Here is an 18,485-nt window from a genome sequence, read left to right on the forward strand (position 1 = left end):
GAGCAATGACTGAGGAGTGTGTCTGGCAAAGCAAAGGGTACAGGCAAGCATCTAGATTACAAAAACCAAGGCCCTTCTGGGAAGTTAAAATATCTCAGAATGGCCCCAGGTAAAGATTTGAACAGGGAGCAGAAATGACTCAGAGAGATGGGCCCAGCAGAGAGAGCACTGGGGAGAATTGAGACTCTGTCCTAAAGCAGGTGGTTACGGACGGACTTTAAGCTGGAGGGCACAGAAGTTCATGCTGCTGCTTCCGGTCACTAAGTCAGGCTCTGTTCCTACTCACCAAATAGGCCAGAAATGGCTTAGAGGGATTCTAAAGCCAGATCTGCTGCAGCAATTATAGACTTTCCTTGAGTCTAAACCAGGCACACGGTAGGAAACACCAGCCCTTCCACTGTCCAGGATGGGAAGGGCCCACCAAGAACATTTCCAAACAAAGGCCAGCTGGTTTGAATTTGATGTGCCTGTCCCAAACAGGTTGGGACCATGTGGCTTCTGGGTTCCTGATGACAGCTCTGCACAGTGCTAATTAGCATGCATTATCACTCCTACCTGCCCCACCCTCCTGGCCATGACTATACCAGGGAAACAGGGCCCCAAAGGAGGAGTGGGGATGCCTGTTATAGGTTGAGATCCCAGAACAGGAACCTGTGAGTTCTCCTGGAGGTCTGCCCCCCACTTAGGGAGGCCCATTGGTATATGGCTTCTAGGTGGTCCAGCTGAGAGGCATAGCTGGCAAGAAATGTCTTATAAGGGGCTGCTAGAAGACAAAGAGATTGCCTTAACCAATGGGGGCTATAAGCCCCTGAAGGCTATAAGCCACTCTGGAAGAAGAAAGAAAATATTTAGTATCTCTGCTAGTAGCTAAACTTCAGGTCCTGAGTAAAGAACCTTGGCACATAGTAAAAGCTAAGGGTGAAGGGGCAGAGGTATCACCATGGTGATCAATTTGGGCTCTGGATCTGGGTTGGGAATGCTCTGATGAGCATTCTCCTGGTAGACTAGGTCCTGTGAAGTCAGCCTCTCTTAGAAGAGTTCTTGATTGTCTCTCTGTTCACATCTAATCCTCAAAGCAAATGTTGAAGCTCTTTGACTTAGGTTTTCCAAAACAGGGCCAAGACAAAACAGAAGATGGGTATGTGGGGGTTGGGGGAATGAAGGATACATAGCTCATCAGCTTAGAGAGTGAGAATCGGTGGTATCAAGCATAGATTTGGAAAAGACTGAACTGAGAAATGACCCTCACTCCAGCCTTGTGTATCCCAGCCAAAGTCCATGCATTACAAAGCCCACTTACGCAGAGCTCCAGACTTTTAGTCAGACAGTTACCAGATAGCTCTTGTGGATGAACTCAGGAACCCAGGAGGAAGTTTCCAAGCCAACTCTTGGCTTTCCTCTTCAGCCCCCGTTGGCCTTTCTCCCTTCAGCAATAGCAACCTGTCCAGTTAGGCTGAACCAGAAGTGTCCTCCTAGACACCCGTCATCGCTCCTTGCTGCACTATGGTCCCATATCTAACTCGCCAGCTTGTTTTCTGGTCCAGTCTCTAAAACACACTAAAGGTGAGTGTTCCTTCCTTCAGTACTTTGACCCTGCTCCAAGATTCCGTGATGCGCAAGTAAGAGACCAGCTACAGCCTCCCCATGACCCTCCCCCATTACACTTAAGGATCATGGGAAAGTATGAAATATTCTATCATCTGTCTGCCTGAAGCATTACAATGGCGTCCACACAGAGTTAGAACAACTCGGAACCTCTCACTCTGACCTCCCTGAGCCGTTTTTCTGCACTAGCTCTCTGCCTACCTGGAAACCCCCTTGATGGTCCTTAACCTTTTTCCTGCTTTCCTGTGCTGAGCTGGCCCTGACCCTTCCACCCAAGCCTACCTAGACCCTTCTACTCCCTGTTCATTCTCCTTGGGCACCCTTATCTAGTTTTCCAGGATGCGTCCATTTTATCACCGCTAGGCTGGTTGGGGGAGTTTCTCCCTGACTAACTGACCCCTCGAAGCTCACGTTCTCTTTGTGTACCTTGCTTTGGTGTCTTAAGGACACTCAGTCTGGTCTGGGGCTGGACTATGACTTGCTTGCTTACTTTGTTTGTGTCGTGCCACATTATGACAGCTACTGCTTGTCTGGTTCAGAGACACCTTCCCTGACTGGGGAATGTGGATATGTGGAACAACACAGTAGCCTTCACTGAGGTCTTCCTGGGACTCACACTGCTTTCTGCCTTGGGACGCATGGCAGCCCACCACATGCTCATTTCATTAGGAGCAAAGACAAGTGCAGGGAGTTAGCCTCAGAGCAACTTGAATCCAGGTTAACTGAACTCTAAAGCCTTTATTCTCAACCTAGAAGGCACTCTCCCTTAGCAAGGCAGGAAAGGACCATGGGCTCCTCATCACTCCTCCTCCAAGGTGCTGCTAGTGGGTCAGTTGTGTATTGTAGTTGGGAAAGGTTGAGGATAAGAATGGGCAAACACAGGGCTGCCCTTCCAAGTTCCTGGCAATTAGTAGTACAATAATACAAACCCAGGGCATGGTTTCAACTTATATTTCAATATGCTAAGCAGGGACGTAAGTCTATGAAAGGTTAAAAAAAAGCTTAAATTATATATATATATATATATATATATATATATATATATAACGTATACATATTATATATAATTGTATGCCATATGTATACATTATATATAATATAAACACACACACACACACACACAGAGAGAGAGAGAGAGAGAGAGAGAGAGAGAGAGAGAGAGAGAGAGAGAGAGAGAGAGAGAGATGGAGCACAAAGCTTACACAAATTTGGTCCCAGTCCATTAGAACCTGAAACCTTTCTGAAAGAGTCTTTTCTTGCTTTTAAATGCTTTCCTGTAAGGCCTAGCTAACAAATGTATGGTCTCGTTAACAAATGATGGATAGTAGGAAGTGGCTCAGGGTCGAGAGCTTTGGCTGAAACCAGAGACGCTTCCCCCAGGCCCCTTCTGTATTCTGTGAGCTGGCCACCTTTCTTATTGCCCCCGTCCTTTATTTTTTTTTTTTCCTAGTGAATTCAAGCTCTTGAATGTTGATTCTCATCTTTAATGTGCCTTTTTGAACTTCATATATCATGTAAGAAAACAGAATCAGCAATCACTCAGTAATTACTGAGTAATTAATGCTGAAATTAGCCACCTATTACAAATGGCCTGCTCATTTTTCTATGTAACATCAATTTATTTGCTTTGTTCCCTTGCAGCATTCCTTCTGTGAACTTTGGGTTACACCAGCTCACTGTGATAAACTGGTTATGCAGCCCGATACGTTGTATTCCTGAGATTTCACTCTGACTGCAACATGTTTTCAAAATCCCTTGCTTAGAGCTGCCTTGCCAGAGACAAAGGATTCCATATTGCACCTTACAGTGACCCAGAAGCCAGAGCCCCTCCAGTCTGCCCGTGTGAGCAGACCCTGCTGTCTACCTCACGTGGCCAGGTTCTGGCTCTACCATTGCTGGGATATGCTTCTGGGATGGGGCCATTTCCCCACGTGTGACATGGTCACCACCATCATGAAGCAGAGTTGCTGTGGTGACCTACATAAGACCTTGGCTCTCAGTTCACTGTGGGTTAGGACTGCAGTGGTGTATGTGCTGGGAGCCGGTAAAGGGAAATAGTTTCCAGCGATGCAATTCTCTGACTCAAAATGCTCCTTCAAGCAACCCCAGTAAGCCTTTTGGGTAATTAGATAGACAGGGATGGAGTTATTATTTTGGTCAGTACTATCTCTCTATTTCAGGTGAACAGACTTCTGTTTGTGTCTCCCCTTGAAGTGATGCATCATGGGTATAGCTACTTCACATATTTCTAATGATTTTCTAACCTCAGAAGTATGACAGGCTCAAAACCAGGCTATGTTTAACAGGCTCTCTCTTTATAAATAAAGATAATTATAACACACACCCCTAGGGATCCTCCGAGGGTTTAAAGAGACGTGTCATGTAAGTGCTGTGTGCCCTACCTGGTACAGAATGCACTCAGTCACCCTCAGTTGCCCTTAACAATAGCAATATGGTGACCTCTGCACACATCACATGCAGGTTTTCACACCCTTGGGTGCTTACAGGAATGACTGTGTGCTGGGATTGACTATCTGCTGTTTTTACACTGCCTGTACCGGAGAACCCAAAATGGTTCCTCTGTACCCATTCTCCCACCCACACCCACAACCGTTCTTTTGGCCTCAGAAATACGAAGCACCTTTGGGGTTAGGAAAGGCATAGCGAGATTCAGAGTGATTGCTTGGGAAAGGTCAGGGGCTGGACTTCCGAGGAGGGCTTAGGCTACCAGCTCTGTTCCAAACAAGGAGAGAACAACCTTTAGCCCCTCGAAAAGGAATAAGCTAAGCACACAACTGGGAGAGACACACAGGCATTTCTTGGAGAGCCTGATGACTGACAGGTTGAGAACTCCAACACTGAGCAAAGCTCTTGTTTGCACAGCTGGGAACCACTCCATCAACTCTGATTTCGACGGGGAATCAGCTAGTGGGCTCCTTTCAAATGCTGGCACACTGCATATTAGAAAAAGTTATTGTCTCTTTATGGGACATCATCTGGACTGGCTGACCATCTTTGCTGTTGGCCCAGTCGCTTCTTTATGTAGTAGTGGGAACTCGGCATTTAACCTGCCTGGCCTGCCTCCAGTGGCAGGGTTGGTTTTAATGTCTTTAAAATGCCATGCTGCCTTGCTTCGTTAGATCTGGCTCCCTTAAGGTGGGCCCTCCCTTAGGCTTAAATGAAAAAGCCCAATATGCACTGAGTCTTTCTGGATCTTGCCAGCCCAGTGAAGAAGGCATTGAACTGAGGCCCATGTACATCCATGTCGCCCAGGCACGGGTTTCCAGAGGGAGGTATCTGAGACCTACTAGATAGCAACTGTTTCCATGGCTACCAGACTTCCAAAAGCGACTTTCTGCCTGGACAGTGGGTCCTTGAGCATCAGGGATCCAGGGATGGTATAATGGCCCTCACCATTCTTCCCTCCCTCGGGGTCACTCTGTGGTCAGGCAGCTCAACTTGTCAACAGGCTTCCCTTTGCCCTTTGCCTGGTCTGCTGAAATCCTGGATGCTGACAGTTTATTTCACGGAAGAACTTGGTTGAGTCAGGGCAAAAGCACGTAATGGGAGTGGGTGGGGGCAGGTCTTCAGACCTCATGTCACTTGAGATGAAAATGCTATGCTCCTTCCATCATGTAACAATCCAAGGCCATAAACAAAGACTTAATTAATGACCGTGGATGAATACTTGCTTGCTGAAGTTACGTGGATGAAAACCTCATGACTGACGCAACATGAAGCCAATGTTTACATGGGCGCAGATGAGCGGAACCTAACACTGTCATGGCGGCAGACTTTGAAGAGAGGCAGATGACAATGACATTCTGTTCCCCAAGCCCATCGGAAGGAAAGCTGAGTCAGGAAGGTGAAACTATTGAGAGGCGTTGCTTGTGGTGAGAGAGGCGATAGCAGGATCCTGACAGGAACAAAGGTACATCATGGATCCCACTCCCAACCCAGAGAGCGGCTATCCTTTCTGAGCCTTTAAACCTTACGGGCTGAATTCCAGGGCCAGGTCCTGGCACAACTAAATTGCCTCTGCAAGAATATTTCAAAGATTCTTACAAATGGTAACTGAAACTAAATTATGATACAATATTAGTTGTTTAAGACAAGGTTCCAGTTTAAGGACAAAGACAGTGGTAAAAAGCAATCGCCCATGACCAAGGGCCCACTAGCTGTTGGGAAAAATTACAATCTAGTGCAGCAGGGATAAAAATAAGAAAAAAGGAAAAGGAATTTTTTCCATGACCACAGAATAAGGGAAAAAAAAACTGGGAATTATAACTCATTCTCCTTTCAAATGTCAACGAAGTTCTAAGATGTACAGAGGGACCTCAGTAGTCAAAGGGAGTCCGGGGTTTACTTAATTCTCCTATTCGTCCTCCATTCCTGCTGCCCCTGCTCCTGAAATGAAGTCAAACACATGACCCTGGGATGAACAGGATGATGGAGACTTTTCATGAGGCAAGCCAAGCAATAAACAAAAAATGACTGTACTACTTGCTATGTCAGGTTCCCAAGGAAGCAGCACAGCTCTACCATTAAGCCTTTCATAGTTTGAGATGAGGAAACTGAGTCTTTTGTTAAAAGACCATTCCAAATAGAAGCAGAAAATTAAAGGCAAAGCCAAGCAAAAGGCATGATGGAATCAGGCCTGTTTGCCTGGCTCTGAAAGCCTCCTCCATTTCTGGGGGTCTGTACTTTCCTTCTGTGGGCAAACCTTTGAGCATGCCTGAGGAAGTACCCCAGGCTGGGTGACACTTCTTTTCTGGAAGAGGGGTTGGAAGCTCGCATTTAGATTTGCTGGCCAGTGTCCAGGGGTGAAACTATCAGGTCTACCATGTATCCTGCATAACATGTATTGTACTATAGGTGTGACCATTTCAGATTACACACATACACAAAGCAGGGAAGACCTGTCTCCACAAAAAGTGATGTATCCATGTAAAGAAAACCCTTGCTCTTTTTTTTAGAATTGACCTGCCTTCCCACTTAAGGTCTGAGTCACTCCCTCCTTTTCCCATAATGTTGCCTTTTTGTGCACATGGCAGAGAAACGACGTTTGTTGCTTGAAATAAAGTTAAGTTTTTCTTAAGTCATCAAGGCTGCAGCTGAGACCTGTAAAACTTTCATCACATCTTCTTTCTTCCACTAAAACCCAAACACTACCATGCTGATGAATTATAGCTTACAAGAACAGTAAAAAGGATAGACCACCTAAGTCCGTCAATACGAACTACTGTATAACAGGACACCCGTCTCTGTTAATGTGAATGTTGATTCACTCATGCTGCAAGCCATCACGAGGGCACCTGCTCTGAGTAAAGTCAGAGGCTGGGCTCTGTCAGGCCGCCTAGATGATGTCAGGGTCCTAGCCTGCTCTGATGGAGCCTGTGGTGTCAGAGGGGAAGTAAACCAGATCTACAGGTCACTGACCACAAGAGAATAATGTGGGCACTTGTGTGCTGGGAACAGAGCTACTAGTCCGACTTGCATGGCCTAATGTCCTGTGTATTGGGCAGGTATCATAGCGTCCACCTTCTGCAAATGATGAAGCTCAGACCCGTCCCAACATGGGGGTGAGATTTAAAGTCCAAGCTGCTGGACTTAAAGTCCAGATCCTTCTTGGTCATACAGAACCCTGGCAGGAATCCTTACTAAATTAGTTGGCCCTGTGACTCCCATTCCCGTCCTTTGCCCCCAGCATTGTTTCTGATACACGGCAGGAACTGATAATAAATTTACTTTGTGAATGTAAAATCCATAAATGATTAAACACCCATGAGGCAGTCTTGAAGTATTAACCTGGCAGGCACCAATCCTTCTGCTTGATAAGAACCAATGGAAGAACGGGGCACAAAATTACAGTTCTATAGGAAGGATAAACTCAAGGTGTCTACTGTACAGTGTATTGACTACCACTGACAACAGTGTATATAATGTTGAAAATTACCCAGAGCCGATTTTAAATGCTCTCACTATATGTACATGGTAGTTGGGTAATGCAATTCATATTCAGTGCCTTGATTTGGCCAGTTCACAATGTATGCATATCTCTGAACATCATGCTCTACATCATACACAGAGTTTGCATATTTGTCAATTAAAAATTCAAAGGAAGAACTATTACTACCCCTATGCTGAATATCAAAGGACTAATGCAAATTAAAGTTAATTGATTTCACTAGTCCCATGGCCAAAGCCATGGAAAATACCAACCCAGCAATCCTAGTGGCTTGACACACATCTAGTATAGGTCAAAGGCACCTGTCTGCTCTCTGAGGGAGCCAAGCATGGTAAGGATACTCAATTCCATCTCAGTTCTATCTGGAACAGGAAGCCTCAGAGCTCACGGGAGCCCAAGGGAAGAAAGTGGAGATGCCCACATCAGCCTTATCCCAGATTTAACCCAGGTTGAATTCTTTTATGCTACAAGAACCTGTTTTGAGAGCACATCAGAAGACTGGGGATGGTGATGGAGGTATGGATGTTTGGAGCACAGTGGAAGCCTCTGCACAGATGCTCTTCCAAGATCACTCAGCTACTAAGAAGCAGAAAAGAGGCTCAGCCACTTGACTGTGACCTCAAAATGTAGAAACATGTTTTGGGAAGAACGCTCACATAACCCTCGGTAATAATTTGGAAGTGGATTTTTATCTTAGAATTATAGCCTCCTTGTCTGTTCTAAGTCATAAGTCATATGTAGAAGTCAAAGGGGCATAAAACATACAGTTAAGTGGGAGGATTTATTTATTTATTTACATATTATTAAAAAAGTGGCTTAATAATCATATGGCAAAGCATGGTAACTACACTTAATTTTGGGGTATTTCAAACTAACTAGGAGAGAGGATTTTGAATTTTCTCACCACGAGGAAAGGATAAGTGTTTGAGGTGATGCATGTACTTGTTACCCCAGCTGCTTCTTATATATATTTTTTGACATATCCCATGAGATCCCAAGAATATATATAAATACTATTTCTCAATAAGAAAGCTGCCATCTTCTTTTAGGGCTCCCTCTTTTTCCTGGACACCCAAGAGCAGCAACTCAGAGTGGAGTGTCCTTGGGGGACTCACCTTTGTTCGCGCAGGCCATCCATTTGAGATTGTCTGCAAAAGCGGCCTCCCGTCCAATGAGGTACGTGAAGATTCGAACCTAAAAGGAAGACGGACACACAGTGAGCAGTGCTCAGCTTGCGCCATCCTGTCCAGACCACATGTGTGCTTCACACACATGTGCTTTACCTCTTTCATGCTCCATGCTCCCCATCTGTAGGAACATATTTAAGACATTTGAAGTACTGTCAGCTAGAAATATATTCGGGGGGGGGCCTTTGATCTTTGTAGCCATATGGCATAAATGGTAGTTGTTTCTCAGTGTGCAAGGCAGTGCAGAGAAGAAGAGCCAGAAATGGGAGACCAGCAGCAGTGTGGGCCTGGCCTGGTTCCACGAGTGGAAAAAGATCATCTAGGCCTAGAGACCAAATCCACAACTGTTTTTCTCATTCCCACAGAAAACCCAGACTGTGCTGTTCTGAGGAATAAAACCACTACTGTGAGTGAGAGCCTCACCTTTTTTCCCCAGCAGAATGCATAGGCTGCAGGAGTGCTCTAACTACCCGCAGGGCCTGGTATGGTTTTAGGTCATTAGCTGAAACAAGAGGCACTGCCTGTGGCCAGGAGACATATGCAATCCCCTCTCTAGTCATCCTAAGAGCTTGGACCCTGTGGACTTACAGCTTACTGTGCTGACTTCAGTCTCTCTGCAGCTCTTTTCCATATCATCTCATTATTAAAATTTGGGAGCACAACTGTGATTTTTAAAACAACTATAGAATTTTCATCTCCTTGGAAAAAAATAAGAACAAAGGCATAGCCTTATCCATATAAAATGGTTAGCATTGCCCCGGCCAACACCTGCCCTTCCTGTTTGTTTTCCTTTCCTGGTCACTCTCTATACTTAGCTGAATCTCTTTGACTTGAGGGAAACTGAGGCCTAGTTTGGTACAATGATTTTCTTAGTTTCATCAATGGCTGCTCACATAAGAAGGTCTGAGAGAGCTCCTGAGCTGCAGAGTCTGTCACTACAAGTGATTCGAAGTGGCTGTAAGTCCACAAGATCTGTCACCCACAAGATACAGGACCAGAATCCTCTCCCCTGAGATGTGGCTCATGGTCTTCAAATTTTCTTGGCTTTGATTTCAAATTTAAGTTCTTTACAGTGCACACACTAGATTGGTCAAAGCTTGCATCTTTATCATTTCTTAGGCTGGCAATAAAGAGCAAAGAGATGCCTCTTAGGCCATGAAGTCATGCATTTCATCTTTGAGCTCAAGGGCGTGGGACAAAGCTGCAAAGGTAGCCGGGGGTGCCAGCCTTTTTGGTGTGTAGATGAAGGGGTTGAGCAGAAACTGTTCTCCCTTGGAGGTACGGTTAAAGTCCCAGAAAAGCGTTTGAGTTGCTGGCAAACACATATAATTCCTGATTTAAAATGTGGCAGCCTACTTGGAAAGCCAGTAGGGTTGTGCCAAGCTTCTGATCAGTCATGATTGCTCAAGAATTGTGCAAACAAGTACCACAGTAATGAAAGCCAGCACAGTGATCCCACCACCACCACCACCAGTAAGGCCTCCACAGCCAGGACCATCCATGGGTCAGGTACTCTGCTGAGGGATTTGCAGGCATTCTATTTGTTTTGTTGGTTTCTGTTTTGTTGTATTGCTTATGAAGGAAAATCAGAATCGGGTTCAGTATTTCCATTTATGTACAATGTTTGGCTCCCAGTGGGCCAACCTCTTATCTGAGTAGAAGCAGCCTGGACATGACTCGCTACATCTCTGCCTAGGAAATAAACATAATCAGATGATATTGGGTTTATGCCCTGCGTCTGCTCACAATAATGCCTTTCAACTGAGCACAAAAGGAAAAGCATTTTACTTCAAAGTGTAAAATATTTTGGAGAGCCATTTAACAGTATCAAGAGCATTTTGTATTTGTAATTCTGTTGGCTCGGTAATTGTACCTCTAGGCACTTATCTTATAGTCAGGATTATAGGCAACATGCCCGTGGAGGTTAACAGCCAATAGAGTTGACAGAAAATGGAGAAGCACCGAGAGTACATGTTTTGTACATACACAGTGCAAAGAGGACATGCATGTTCACCTTCAGTACATCATGGTCAAAAGTTAAATCCTAAGTGTTTCCTGAGAACAGGTTGGCTAATAATCATACAACGAGATCTTGTTTTTGTAAGGGAGACTCTTAAGTTTTACTTCATAAACTTTTATATTATTATGATGATTGAATAAGTTTAAAAATAAGTAACTATTGCTTTGATAAGTAAAGCCCATTTTAAGTGAGAAGCAAATAATGACATTGTAATGGCCTGAGCACTTCTGGGTGAGCAGAGGAGAAAATGTTAATATGTGGAACTGAGGGCTGCCTTTCTCCATCATTCATCCAAGCGAGGCCAAACCTCTATGTGCAATACAAATGCTCTCCATTTCCTTATTGGCAAATTGTGTAGCCTGATGTGTTTGTTTTATACATTCCCTCTCTTTCTATTTTTTAACCTTAAAGAAAAAACATACTTCTTTCATACATTCATCCTGACCACAGCTTCTCCTCCTTCCACTCCTCCCAGCGCAACCCCATCCTCCAGATCCACGTCCCCTTTTTCTGAAGGGAAAAGAACAGGCCTATCAGGATACCAAGCGAACATTGCATAACAAGTTGCTATCAAGCTTGGATAAGGCAACCCAGTAGGGTACCAAAAGCAGGCAAAAAAAAAAAAAAAAAAAAAAAAAAAAAAGTCAGAAATTACACCACTCCTAATGTTAGGGGTCCCACAAAAACCTCAAGCCACACAACCATAACGTATATGCAGAGGACCTAGCACAGACGCATGAAGGGCCCAGGATTGTCATTTCAGTATCTGTCTGCCCCTATGAAGCCTGCTTAGTTGATTCAGTGGGCTGTATTCTCATGGTGTCCTTGACCTCTCTGCCTCATATTTCTACATTTCTTTTTTTTAATTTTTAAAGTTTTATTAATTTATTCATATTACATCTCAATGGTTATCCCAGGCCTTGTATCCTCCCATTCCTCCCTCCCTCCCTCCCATTTTCCCCTTACTCCCCTCCCTATGACTGTGACTGAGGGGGACTTCTTCCCCCTGTATATGCTCATAGGGTATCAAGTCTCTTCTTGGTAGCCTGCTATCCTTCCTCTGAGTGCCCCCAGGTCTCCCTATCTAGGGGACATGGTCAAATATGGGGCACCAGAGTTTGTGTGAAAGTCAGACCCCACTCTCCACTCAACTGTGGAGAATGTCCTGTCCATTGGCTAGATCTAGGTAGGGGTTTGAAGTGTACCGCCTGTATTGTTCTTGGCTGGTAACATAGTTTGAGCAGGACCCCTGGGCCCAAATCTGCCTATCATAATGTTCTTCTTGTAGGTTTCTTAAAAAATGCTGTCAAACCAGCTTTTACTGCTGTGCTGTGAACTCAGGTTTTTTTTTGTTTGTTTTGTTTTGTTTTTGATGTCGTAAGGAGCTTTAGCAGAGCCAGGTCTGGGGCGATCCTGAGAGCCAAGTGCGTAGCATACACAGTGATGAAAAGGAGCCATCGCACAGGTGAGCCTGGCTATCAGGATCCAGTATGCCACTCCCAGGAGCCATGACTCTGTGCTCGCCAGACACAGGCACAGAAGGCTCCTCTCATTGCCACAGGTCAGAGGCAGGGCAGAAGAGTGGCTGAGCCACTCCACTACTTAATTCTGATCTCTCATCACAGTGTTTTCCACAAACCCAGTTAAGCTTAATAAAAGTATTTTAATGTGGTCTTTCAAAGTCACTTCATTTCATCCAAAGGACTCAAAAGAACACAGCTTCAAGCCATTCTTTTTCCAAAGAAGTTACGCTTATAGTTGATTTATGAAGAAGAATCCCATCAGAAGCTCTGAGGAGTGCTGAGGACAACGATGTAGGCCTACAAACCTACAACTCTAGGGGCTGAAACAGTAGGATGGCAAGTTCAAATATAGTCTGGTGAAGAAAAGAAAGGGGAACGCAGAGGGATGATAGAAAAGGGGAAACGTATATGGTCCTATCCGCTGTACATTAATGAATCCTGATTTCTTGTTTTCGCACCCACTGAAAGAGGGCAATGGAAGAGGTTGCAGTAGGAGTCCACCAGATCCATGGCACAACCAGAGAGGAAGCTGCCACCACCCACACCAACAAACAAAAGGGACAGCTTACCAGTCACCCGTACCTTCTGAGTGCCTGTAACATGCCAGGGACCACTCCGCGAACACAGAACAAACGAACATCATGGAGACTACATTGTCTCGGGAGTAAAACAAAATCCGTGTATAATGCTTGTGTACGCGTTGGGTTAAAGGCTTATGAGGAAAGCAAAGCAAAGCAGGGGATGATGGAGGATATGGGGAGTTACTAGCTTAAAAGGGGAGAAAGGGAAATGTATCCCATCAAAGTGACACCCAAGTTAGGATCTGGACAGCGGGAGTAAGCCAAAGGCCTACAGAAAGCAGCGTTCCAGGTGAAGGGGGAAACGGTGCGAAGCCACGGAGACGAAGATGTTGGACATGTCTGTGTGGCAGGAGTGGAGCCATCAGGAGTGGACGCATGCCCTGAACTTGGAGAGGCAGTAAGTGGCACCAGGCATGGTGAACCCCCGTTAGAGAATGGATTTTTTTTTTCCAACAAGGGACTGGGTAGAGGCCCCATACAGGCTAGCACAATGTGAATGGCTCCTTCTGACTGCAGTATGGGGCATAGGCCATGGATACTTGTGCTCAACTTGGCTACTGATTAGTGTTTCCCAGCGTTCTTACATCTCTCTTCATGCTCAACATCCCCAAGAACAACTCAGAACCTTGAAGCAGGCACCAATTTTGAGCCTCCCCAGCCACACTATGATGTGCTATCACATATGAGAGCCACAGCCCCATGAGACACAGATTTAAACAAAGACAGCAAGGGTAGACTGCCTAGCGGTGCCAGGTGAAAGGGGACAACGACTCTGGCCAGAGTTTTCAGACAACACAAAGTATTAAAACCAAGAGAAGCAGAGATTAAAAGCTGGGCCGGCAGCTGGGCCACCTGAAACCCAGGTTAAGTGTGCCTGTATTTTTCCTGAAGTGTCTTTAGTAGGTCTGACATGGAAGAAATCTATCAAGAACTCAATGAAGAGATGTGGGTCTGGGAACTAAGAAAATGCTAGTCATTTCCAGAAAGCTCTGTCTATCGACTGCCAAGTTGTGTCTACCTAAGAGCTTTACAATGCAGTGGGTGCCAGATCAAGATGACAATATAAAGAAGCTGTATCAATCTAAAAGGCAGGAATAGCAGACACCAGCCAGACTTGGCAACTGATGAATCCAGCCAGCTGACTGGCTGCACTCTCTTCTTTCCCCAGAAAGGGTGGGTCTGAGAACAGCTCTCCAAACTTGCTGTGCTTATGCATTCACACGCCAAGCTGCTCTGTGAGATCACACCAACTCTCTCATGCTCCCAGATGTGGTGGAGCTAGTTGGGGACAGTACTTTCCCATATATGCAGTCTACACTACTGTAGGAAAAGGCAGACTTTTATTTCAGATTGTGATAATGATTCGTGCTACCAGAACAGACCAGGACCTACCTGTACATGTCCACATTGGTAGGTCCTAAACTATGACTAGGGGGTGATGCCACCAGTCAGGGAGATGGAATGTCTAACTCATCTCTTCATCTGTGCTCATCTCTCAGGGTTGTGCAGAAAGATGTGCGGCCTCACATTTCACTAAAACCAAAGCCTTTCTATATTAAAGTCATTTTGATATTACTGAACGTGTTCTTAATTGGCATTGTGGCAAAAAAAAAAAAAAAAAAAAAAAAAAAAACCAAAATGATTCCTTGATAAGCCCTATTGCCATTTGTCTATTCCTATAATTTCTGATACCTCAACACATTTCTGAATAAAAGCTTTAATCTCTAAGCAGATGATGAGCAATGGAACCAGATTATTCACACACGGCAGAGGCTTCATAAATCATTGCCAATGCTTATCTTCATGAAAACGCTGAGAGGACAGATAGGCCAAGAGAAGAGTGGCTCCACAGGAAACAGTTATATTAGACAGAATGCTCTTTAATCTTGAAGCCATCATGCTCATCTAGAGGGCGAAAGAGACAACTAAGGTAACGTTGCCCCAAATGGCAATAAAATGCGATAAATTGAATTAGATTACAAAAGTAATAAAATCTCAACAAATGAATATCATAGATCATTATGAAAAATGGACTGTCACTTTAGGGATACCCCAAGGGTCTGAACAATCTCTCTCTAGTTTCTTTATTCCTAAACACGAATGCCTGATGGCCCACGTGTAGTGATGAATATAGCTCAATTCAGAAAGAAATGTCACTTACAGTCTTCTGGCACAGGAGGCAGATAGTGTAAGCTGAATTTCCTAACCACATACTTTGTCAAGGTGAAGTCTACACTCAGGCACACCAGTTGCTACAGTAGAAGAGGAAGAAGTCAAGCTGTGACATCTTCAAAGGAGGGTGACAAAACATTTTTTCATTCTGTGGCCAGAGAAAGTGTGTTAACTCCAACATTCTATTCTCAGTGTTTAAAAAATTTACTTTGTATGTTTATATGTATGCACACACAGACACATACACACACATACATATGCATTCTCACATGTGGGGGCATATGTGTGTGCAGATGTGCATGCATATGTGTGGGTATACATGTAGAGGCCAGAAGTTCATCATGGATGTCTTCCATGATGGCTGCCTTGTCTAGTTACTCAGACATGGTCTCCCGATGAACCTGGAGCTCATCGACTTGGCTAATCTAGCTAGTCATCTTATCCTTGAGGTCCCCGGTCTCAGCCTCCAATATGCTGGAGTGACTGGTGGGCCCTGAGTGAAGGCATGTTGGCGCTAGAATTAAGAAAACGCTAGTCATTTCCAGAAAGCTGTGTCTACTGGCTGCCAAGTTGTGTCTATCTAAGAGCTTTAAAATCTAGTGGGTGCTGGATCAAGATGACATTTTAAAGAAGTTGTGTCACTCTAAAAAGCAGGAACAGCAGACACCAGCCAGACTTGGCAAATGATGAAGGCAGCCAGCTGACTACACTCTCTTCTTTCCCCAGAAAGGGTGGGCCTAAGAGCAGTTCTCCACCCCTTGGCCTTTTCAGGTTTGCATGGCCAGTGCTTCATCGACTGAGCTGTGCTCCCTTCTCAAGTGCTCTGTGTTCTTAATGCTCTTTATATCCAAGCCTTTACTGACCCTGGGGGCAGCAAATATCATTTGCAGTGTGTCTTCAATGTGTAAAAGTATATCTTTAATATGCAAAACCCAACCCATTCCCCAGCCCAGGACAACACCTGTTCTTTCAAACAACCAGAAACCAGAAGACTATGCTTCCAGGTAGACATGGAGAGCTTAAAAGCTTTGAGATCTTGGGCAAGGTATTGAATCCCTCCGTGTGGCAATTTTGTAACTTCTAAAAGGTGACTCACTCACTCCTACTACTGTGATTAATAGCAACTGAGAGACTATTGTAAAAGACGAAAGGACAGGTCTGGAGCCATGTGACCTCCAGTCATCCCCAGTTGTATTCCACTTGTATGTCAGACAACATATTGCAGCAAAGCAAAGTCATGTAAACATAAGCATCTTTCTCTCCAGAAGCTGGATTGAAGAGGAAATTGACTACCGGGGGTGAAGATGATCCTTATCCCTAGAGGAATGTTGTAACATGCCAGCACCAATGTTGGCCATGACTGAAGACAATGGAATGACATTTCCTACCTCCTGCAGTGTAATGATAATAATAACCTCTATCAATCTTCAGAGAGTCCAAGACACAAGCTACAGGCCTTCTCCTCATCCTCCTCTACTAAAACACATCCACAATTTCAGCTAAGGTTCCGAAGGTTTGGACCCAGGTTAAGGACTCTCACTTAGACATCTCATAATCTTCATTATAAATTCCTCCCAAATATTTTCTTTGGACGATGATAAGAATGGAATCTCATGTTAAGGTGCTCACTAAGGTGCGAGAGTTCATTGGCTCTCAGGCCCATTCCTTGATGGCAGAGTAGCAGATGCCTGCCCATGATCAGCTTCAGAAAAGTCACAGCAAATGAGGGCTTCATGTGGAAGGAACAAAAATGAGATTGCAGGAGCTGAGAGAGGATAGCATTGTCGTAACCCTCAGGGGTTCTTGGATGCACCTCATACCCTTTGCCAGAACCATTTAAAGAAGTTGGGATGGAATGGGTTTCCATCACATTCAGTTTTGAATCTACAGACTCTAGCACAATATATGCAGTGGAAATAATACTCAAATTAATGTTGACTGGGCAGCAAGCAATCTGATGCCACAAATTGGTTCTGAGTCACATATTGCATCCAAAACTTTAGACTTCCAATCACAGGCATGCTAGTGTTTGTAGAATGGGTTGGCCCTTCCCTGCTCCTGTTATCCCCCCAACTCTCCAAATATCAAGTAGTGATAGGTTTTAGCTATCAGGTATGTACCTGTCACACATTAAGTCTGAAACATCCTCCCAGAGACTTGTGGTCTACAGGCTTAGTCCCCAGCTTGTGATACAATTTTGAAGACTCCAGTCTTTGATAGGTAGGGTATAGCAGGGGGAAGTAAGTTACTACGGTCAGTGTGTTAGTGGGGGGTTTATATTGCTATGACAAAACATCATGATTAAAAGTTAAGTTGGGGAGGGAAGGCTTTATTCCACCTTAGACTTCTAGGTAACAGCCCATCACTGAGGAAGCCAAGGTAGAAGCTCAAACAAGGCAATAATCCTGGAGACAGGAGATGATGGAGAGGATACACAGAAGGACTGCTTACTTGTTTTCTCCTCATGGATTGTTCAGCCTGCTTTCCTATAGCACTGAGGACCACCAGCCCAGGGGTGGTACCACCCATAGTGAGATGAGCCCTTCCACACCAATTGTCAATCAACAAAATGTACCACAGGCTAGGCCACAGGTCAATCTCCTACAGACATTTTTCTCCTCGGAGGTTCCCTCTTCCATAGTGACTCTGACCTATGCCAGACTGACACAAACACTAGCCAGCAGAGTCGGCATTTATACCTATTTCAACTTCTGGCCTGCTTTCTCCACTTTCTGGTCTGTCACCAAGGGAAGAGTGACCAGACTGCCACACTCCCACTGCTGTGCCCATCCTCCAACATGATAAATGGAAATCCCTATGAACCCATGAGCCAAAATAAACTTTTCATCCTTTAAATTATTATATTTTTGTCAGCAATTTTGGTCATACTGACAGAGAAGTAAGGACTTTTCTCCCCCAAAGATGACAGAGTAAAACACAAACAAATAGACAAAACTCACATGGACAAAGCCATGAGATTAATCTAAACAGATCAGAAAAATAAAACCACTTTGCAAAATAGAATACTGTTCCACAGTCTCAGATATGGACACTTTTACCCATGAAAAGTCATGGTGCTGGGTTGCTTCCTAGCAAGGTCCCTTCCCATTACATGGGATGTTCTATGTCACAGTCCTCTAGGCACTGATACGATGACCTGCGGAACATGGTCAGCTTCCTGGCTTGGTGGCCTCGTCATTCACCTTTTCCATCACTCGGGGTGTTCGACGTCTCTAGTTTTGTATTTCCAACTTCATGTTGCTTTATCTAATTCACCCTTATCCCTCCTTTGTTTCCTCCAGCGTACATGAGGCACTCTGTAGTCTCAATGACTTGGTCAATTCTCTGAGTTGTGTCTGAAGGTAGAAAGAGGCAACCATATCCAATCCAGTGCCCAGCAGCCAGTAAACTCTCAATAAATATCAGATG

General features: G+C 44.7%; 1 protein-coding gene across 1 annotated transcript in view; it reads right to left on the reverse strand.

Moving 5' to 3' along the window:
- The window catches only part of Cacna2d3 (calcium voltage-gated channel auxiliary subunit alpha2delta 3), an 811,541-nt gene that overhangs the window by 278,446 nt on the left and 514,610 nt on the right, over positions 1–18,485 (reverse strand). Inside the window, exon 12 of the mRNA XM_051140839.1 lies at positions 8,689–8,767. Within this exon, the coding sequence (XP_050996796.1) occupies positions 8,689–8,767 (79 nt within the window). The remainder of the gene's footprint in view (positions 1–8,688; positions 8,768–18,485) is intronic.

The sequence above is a fragment of the Acomys russatus genome, chromosome 3 (assembly GCF_903995435.1).
Source record: "Acomys russatus chromosome 3, mAcoRus1.1, whole genome shotgun sequence".
NCBI lineage: Eukaryota > Metazoa > Chordata > Mammalia > Rodentia > Muridae > Acomys > Acomys russatus.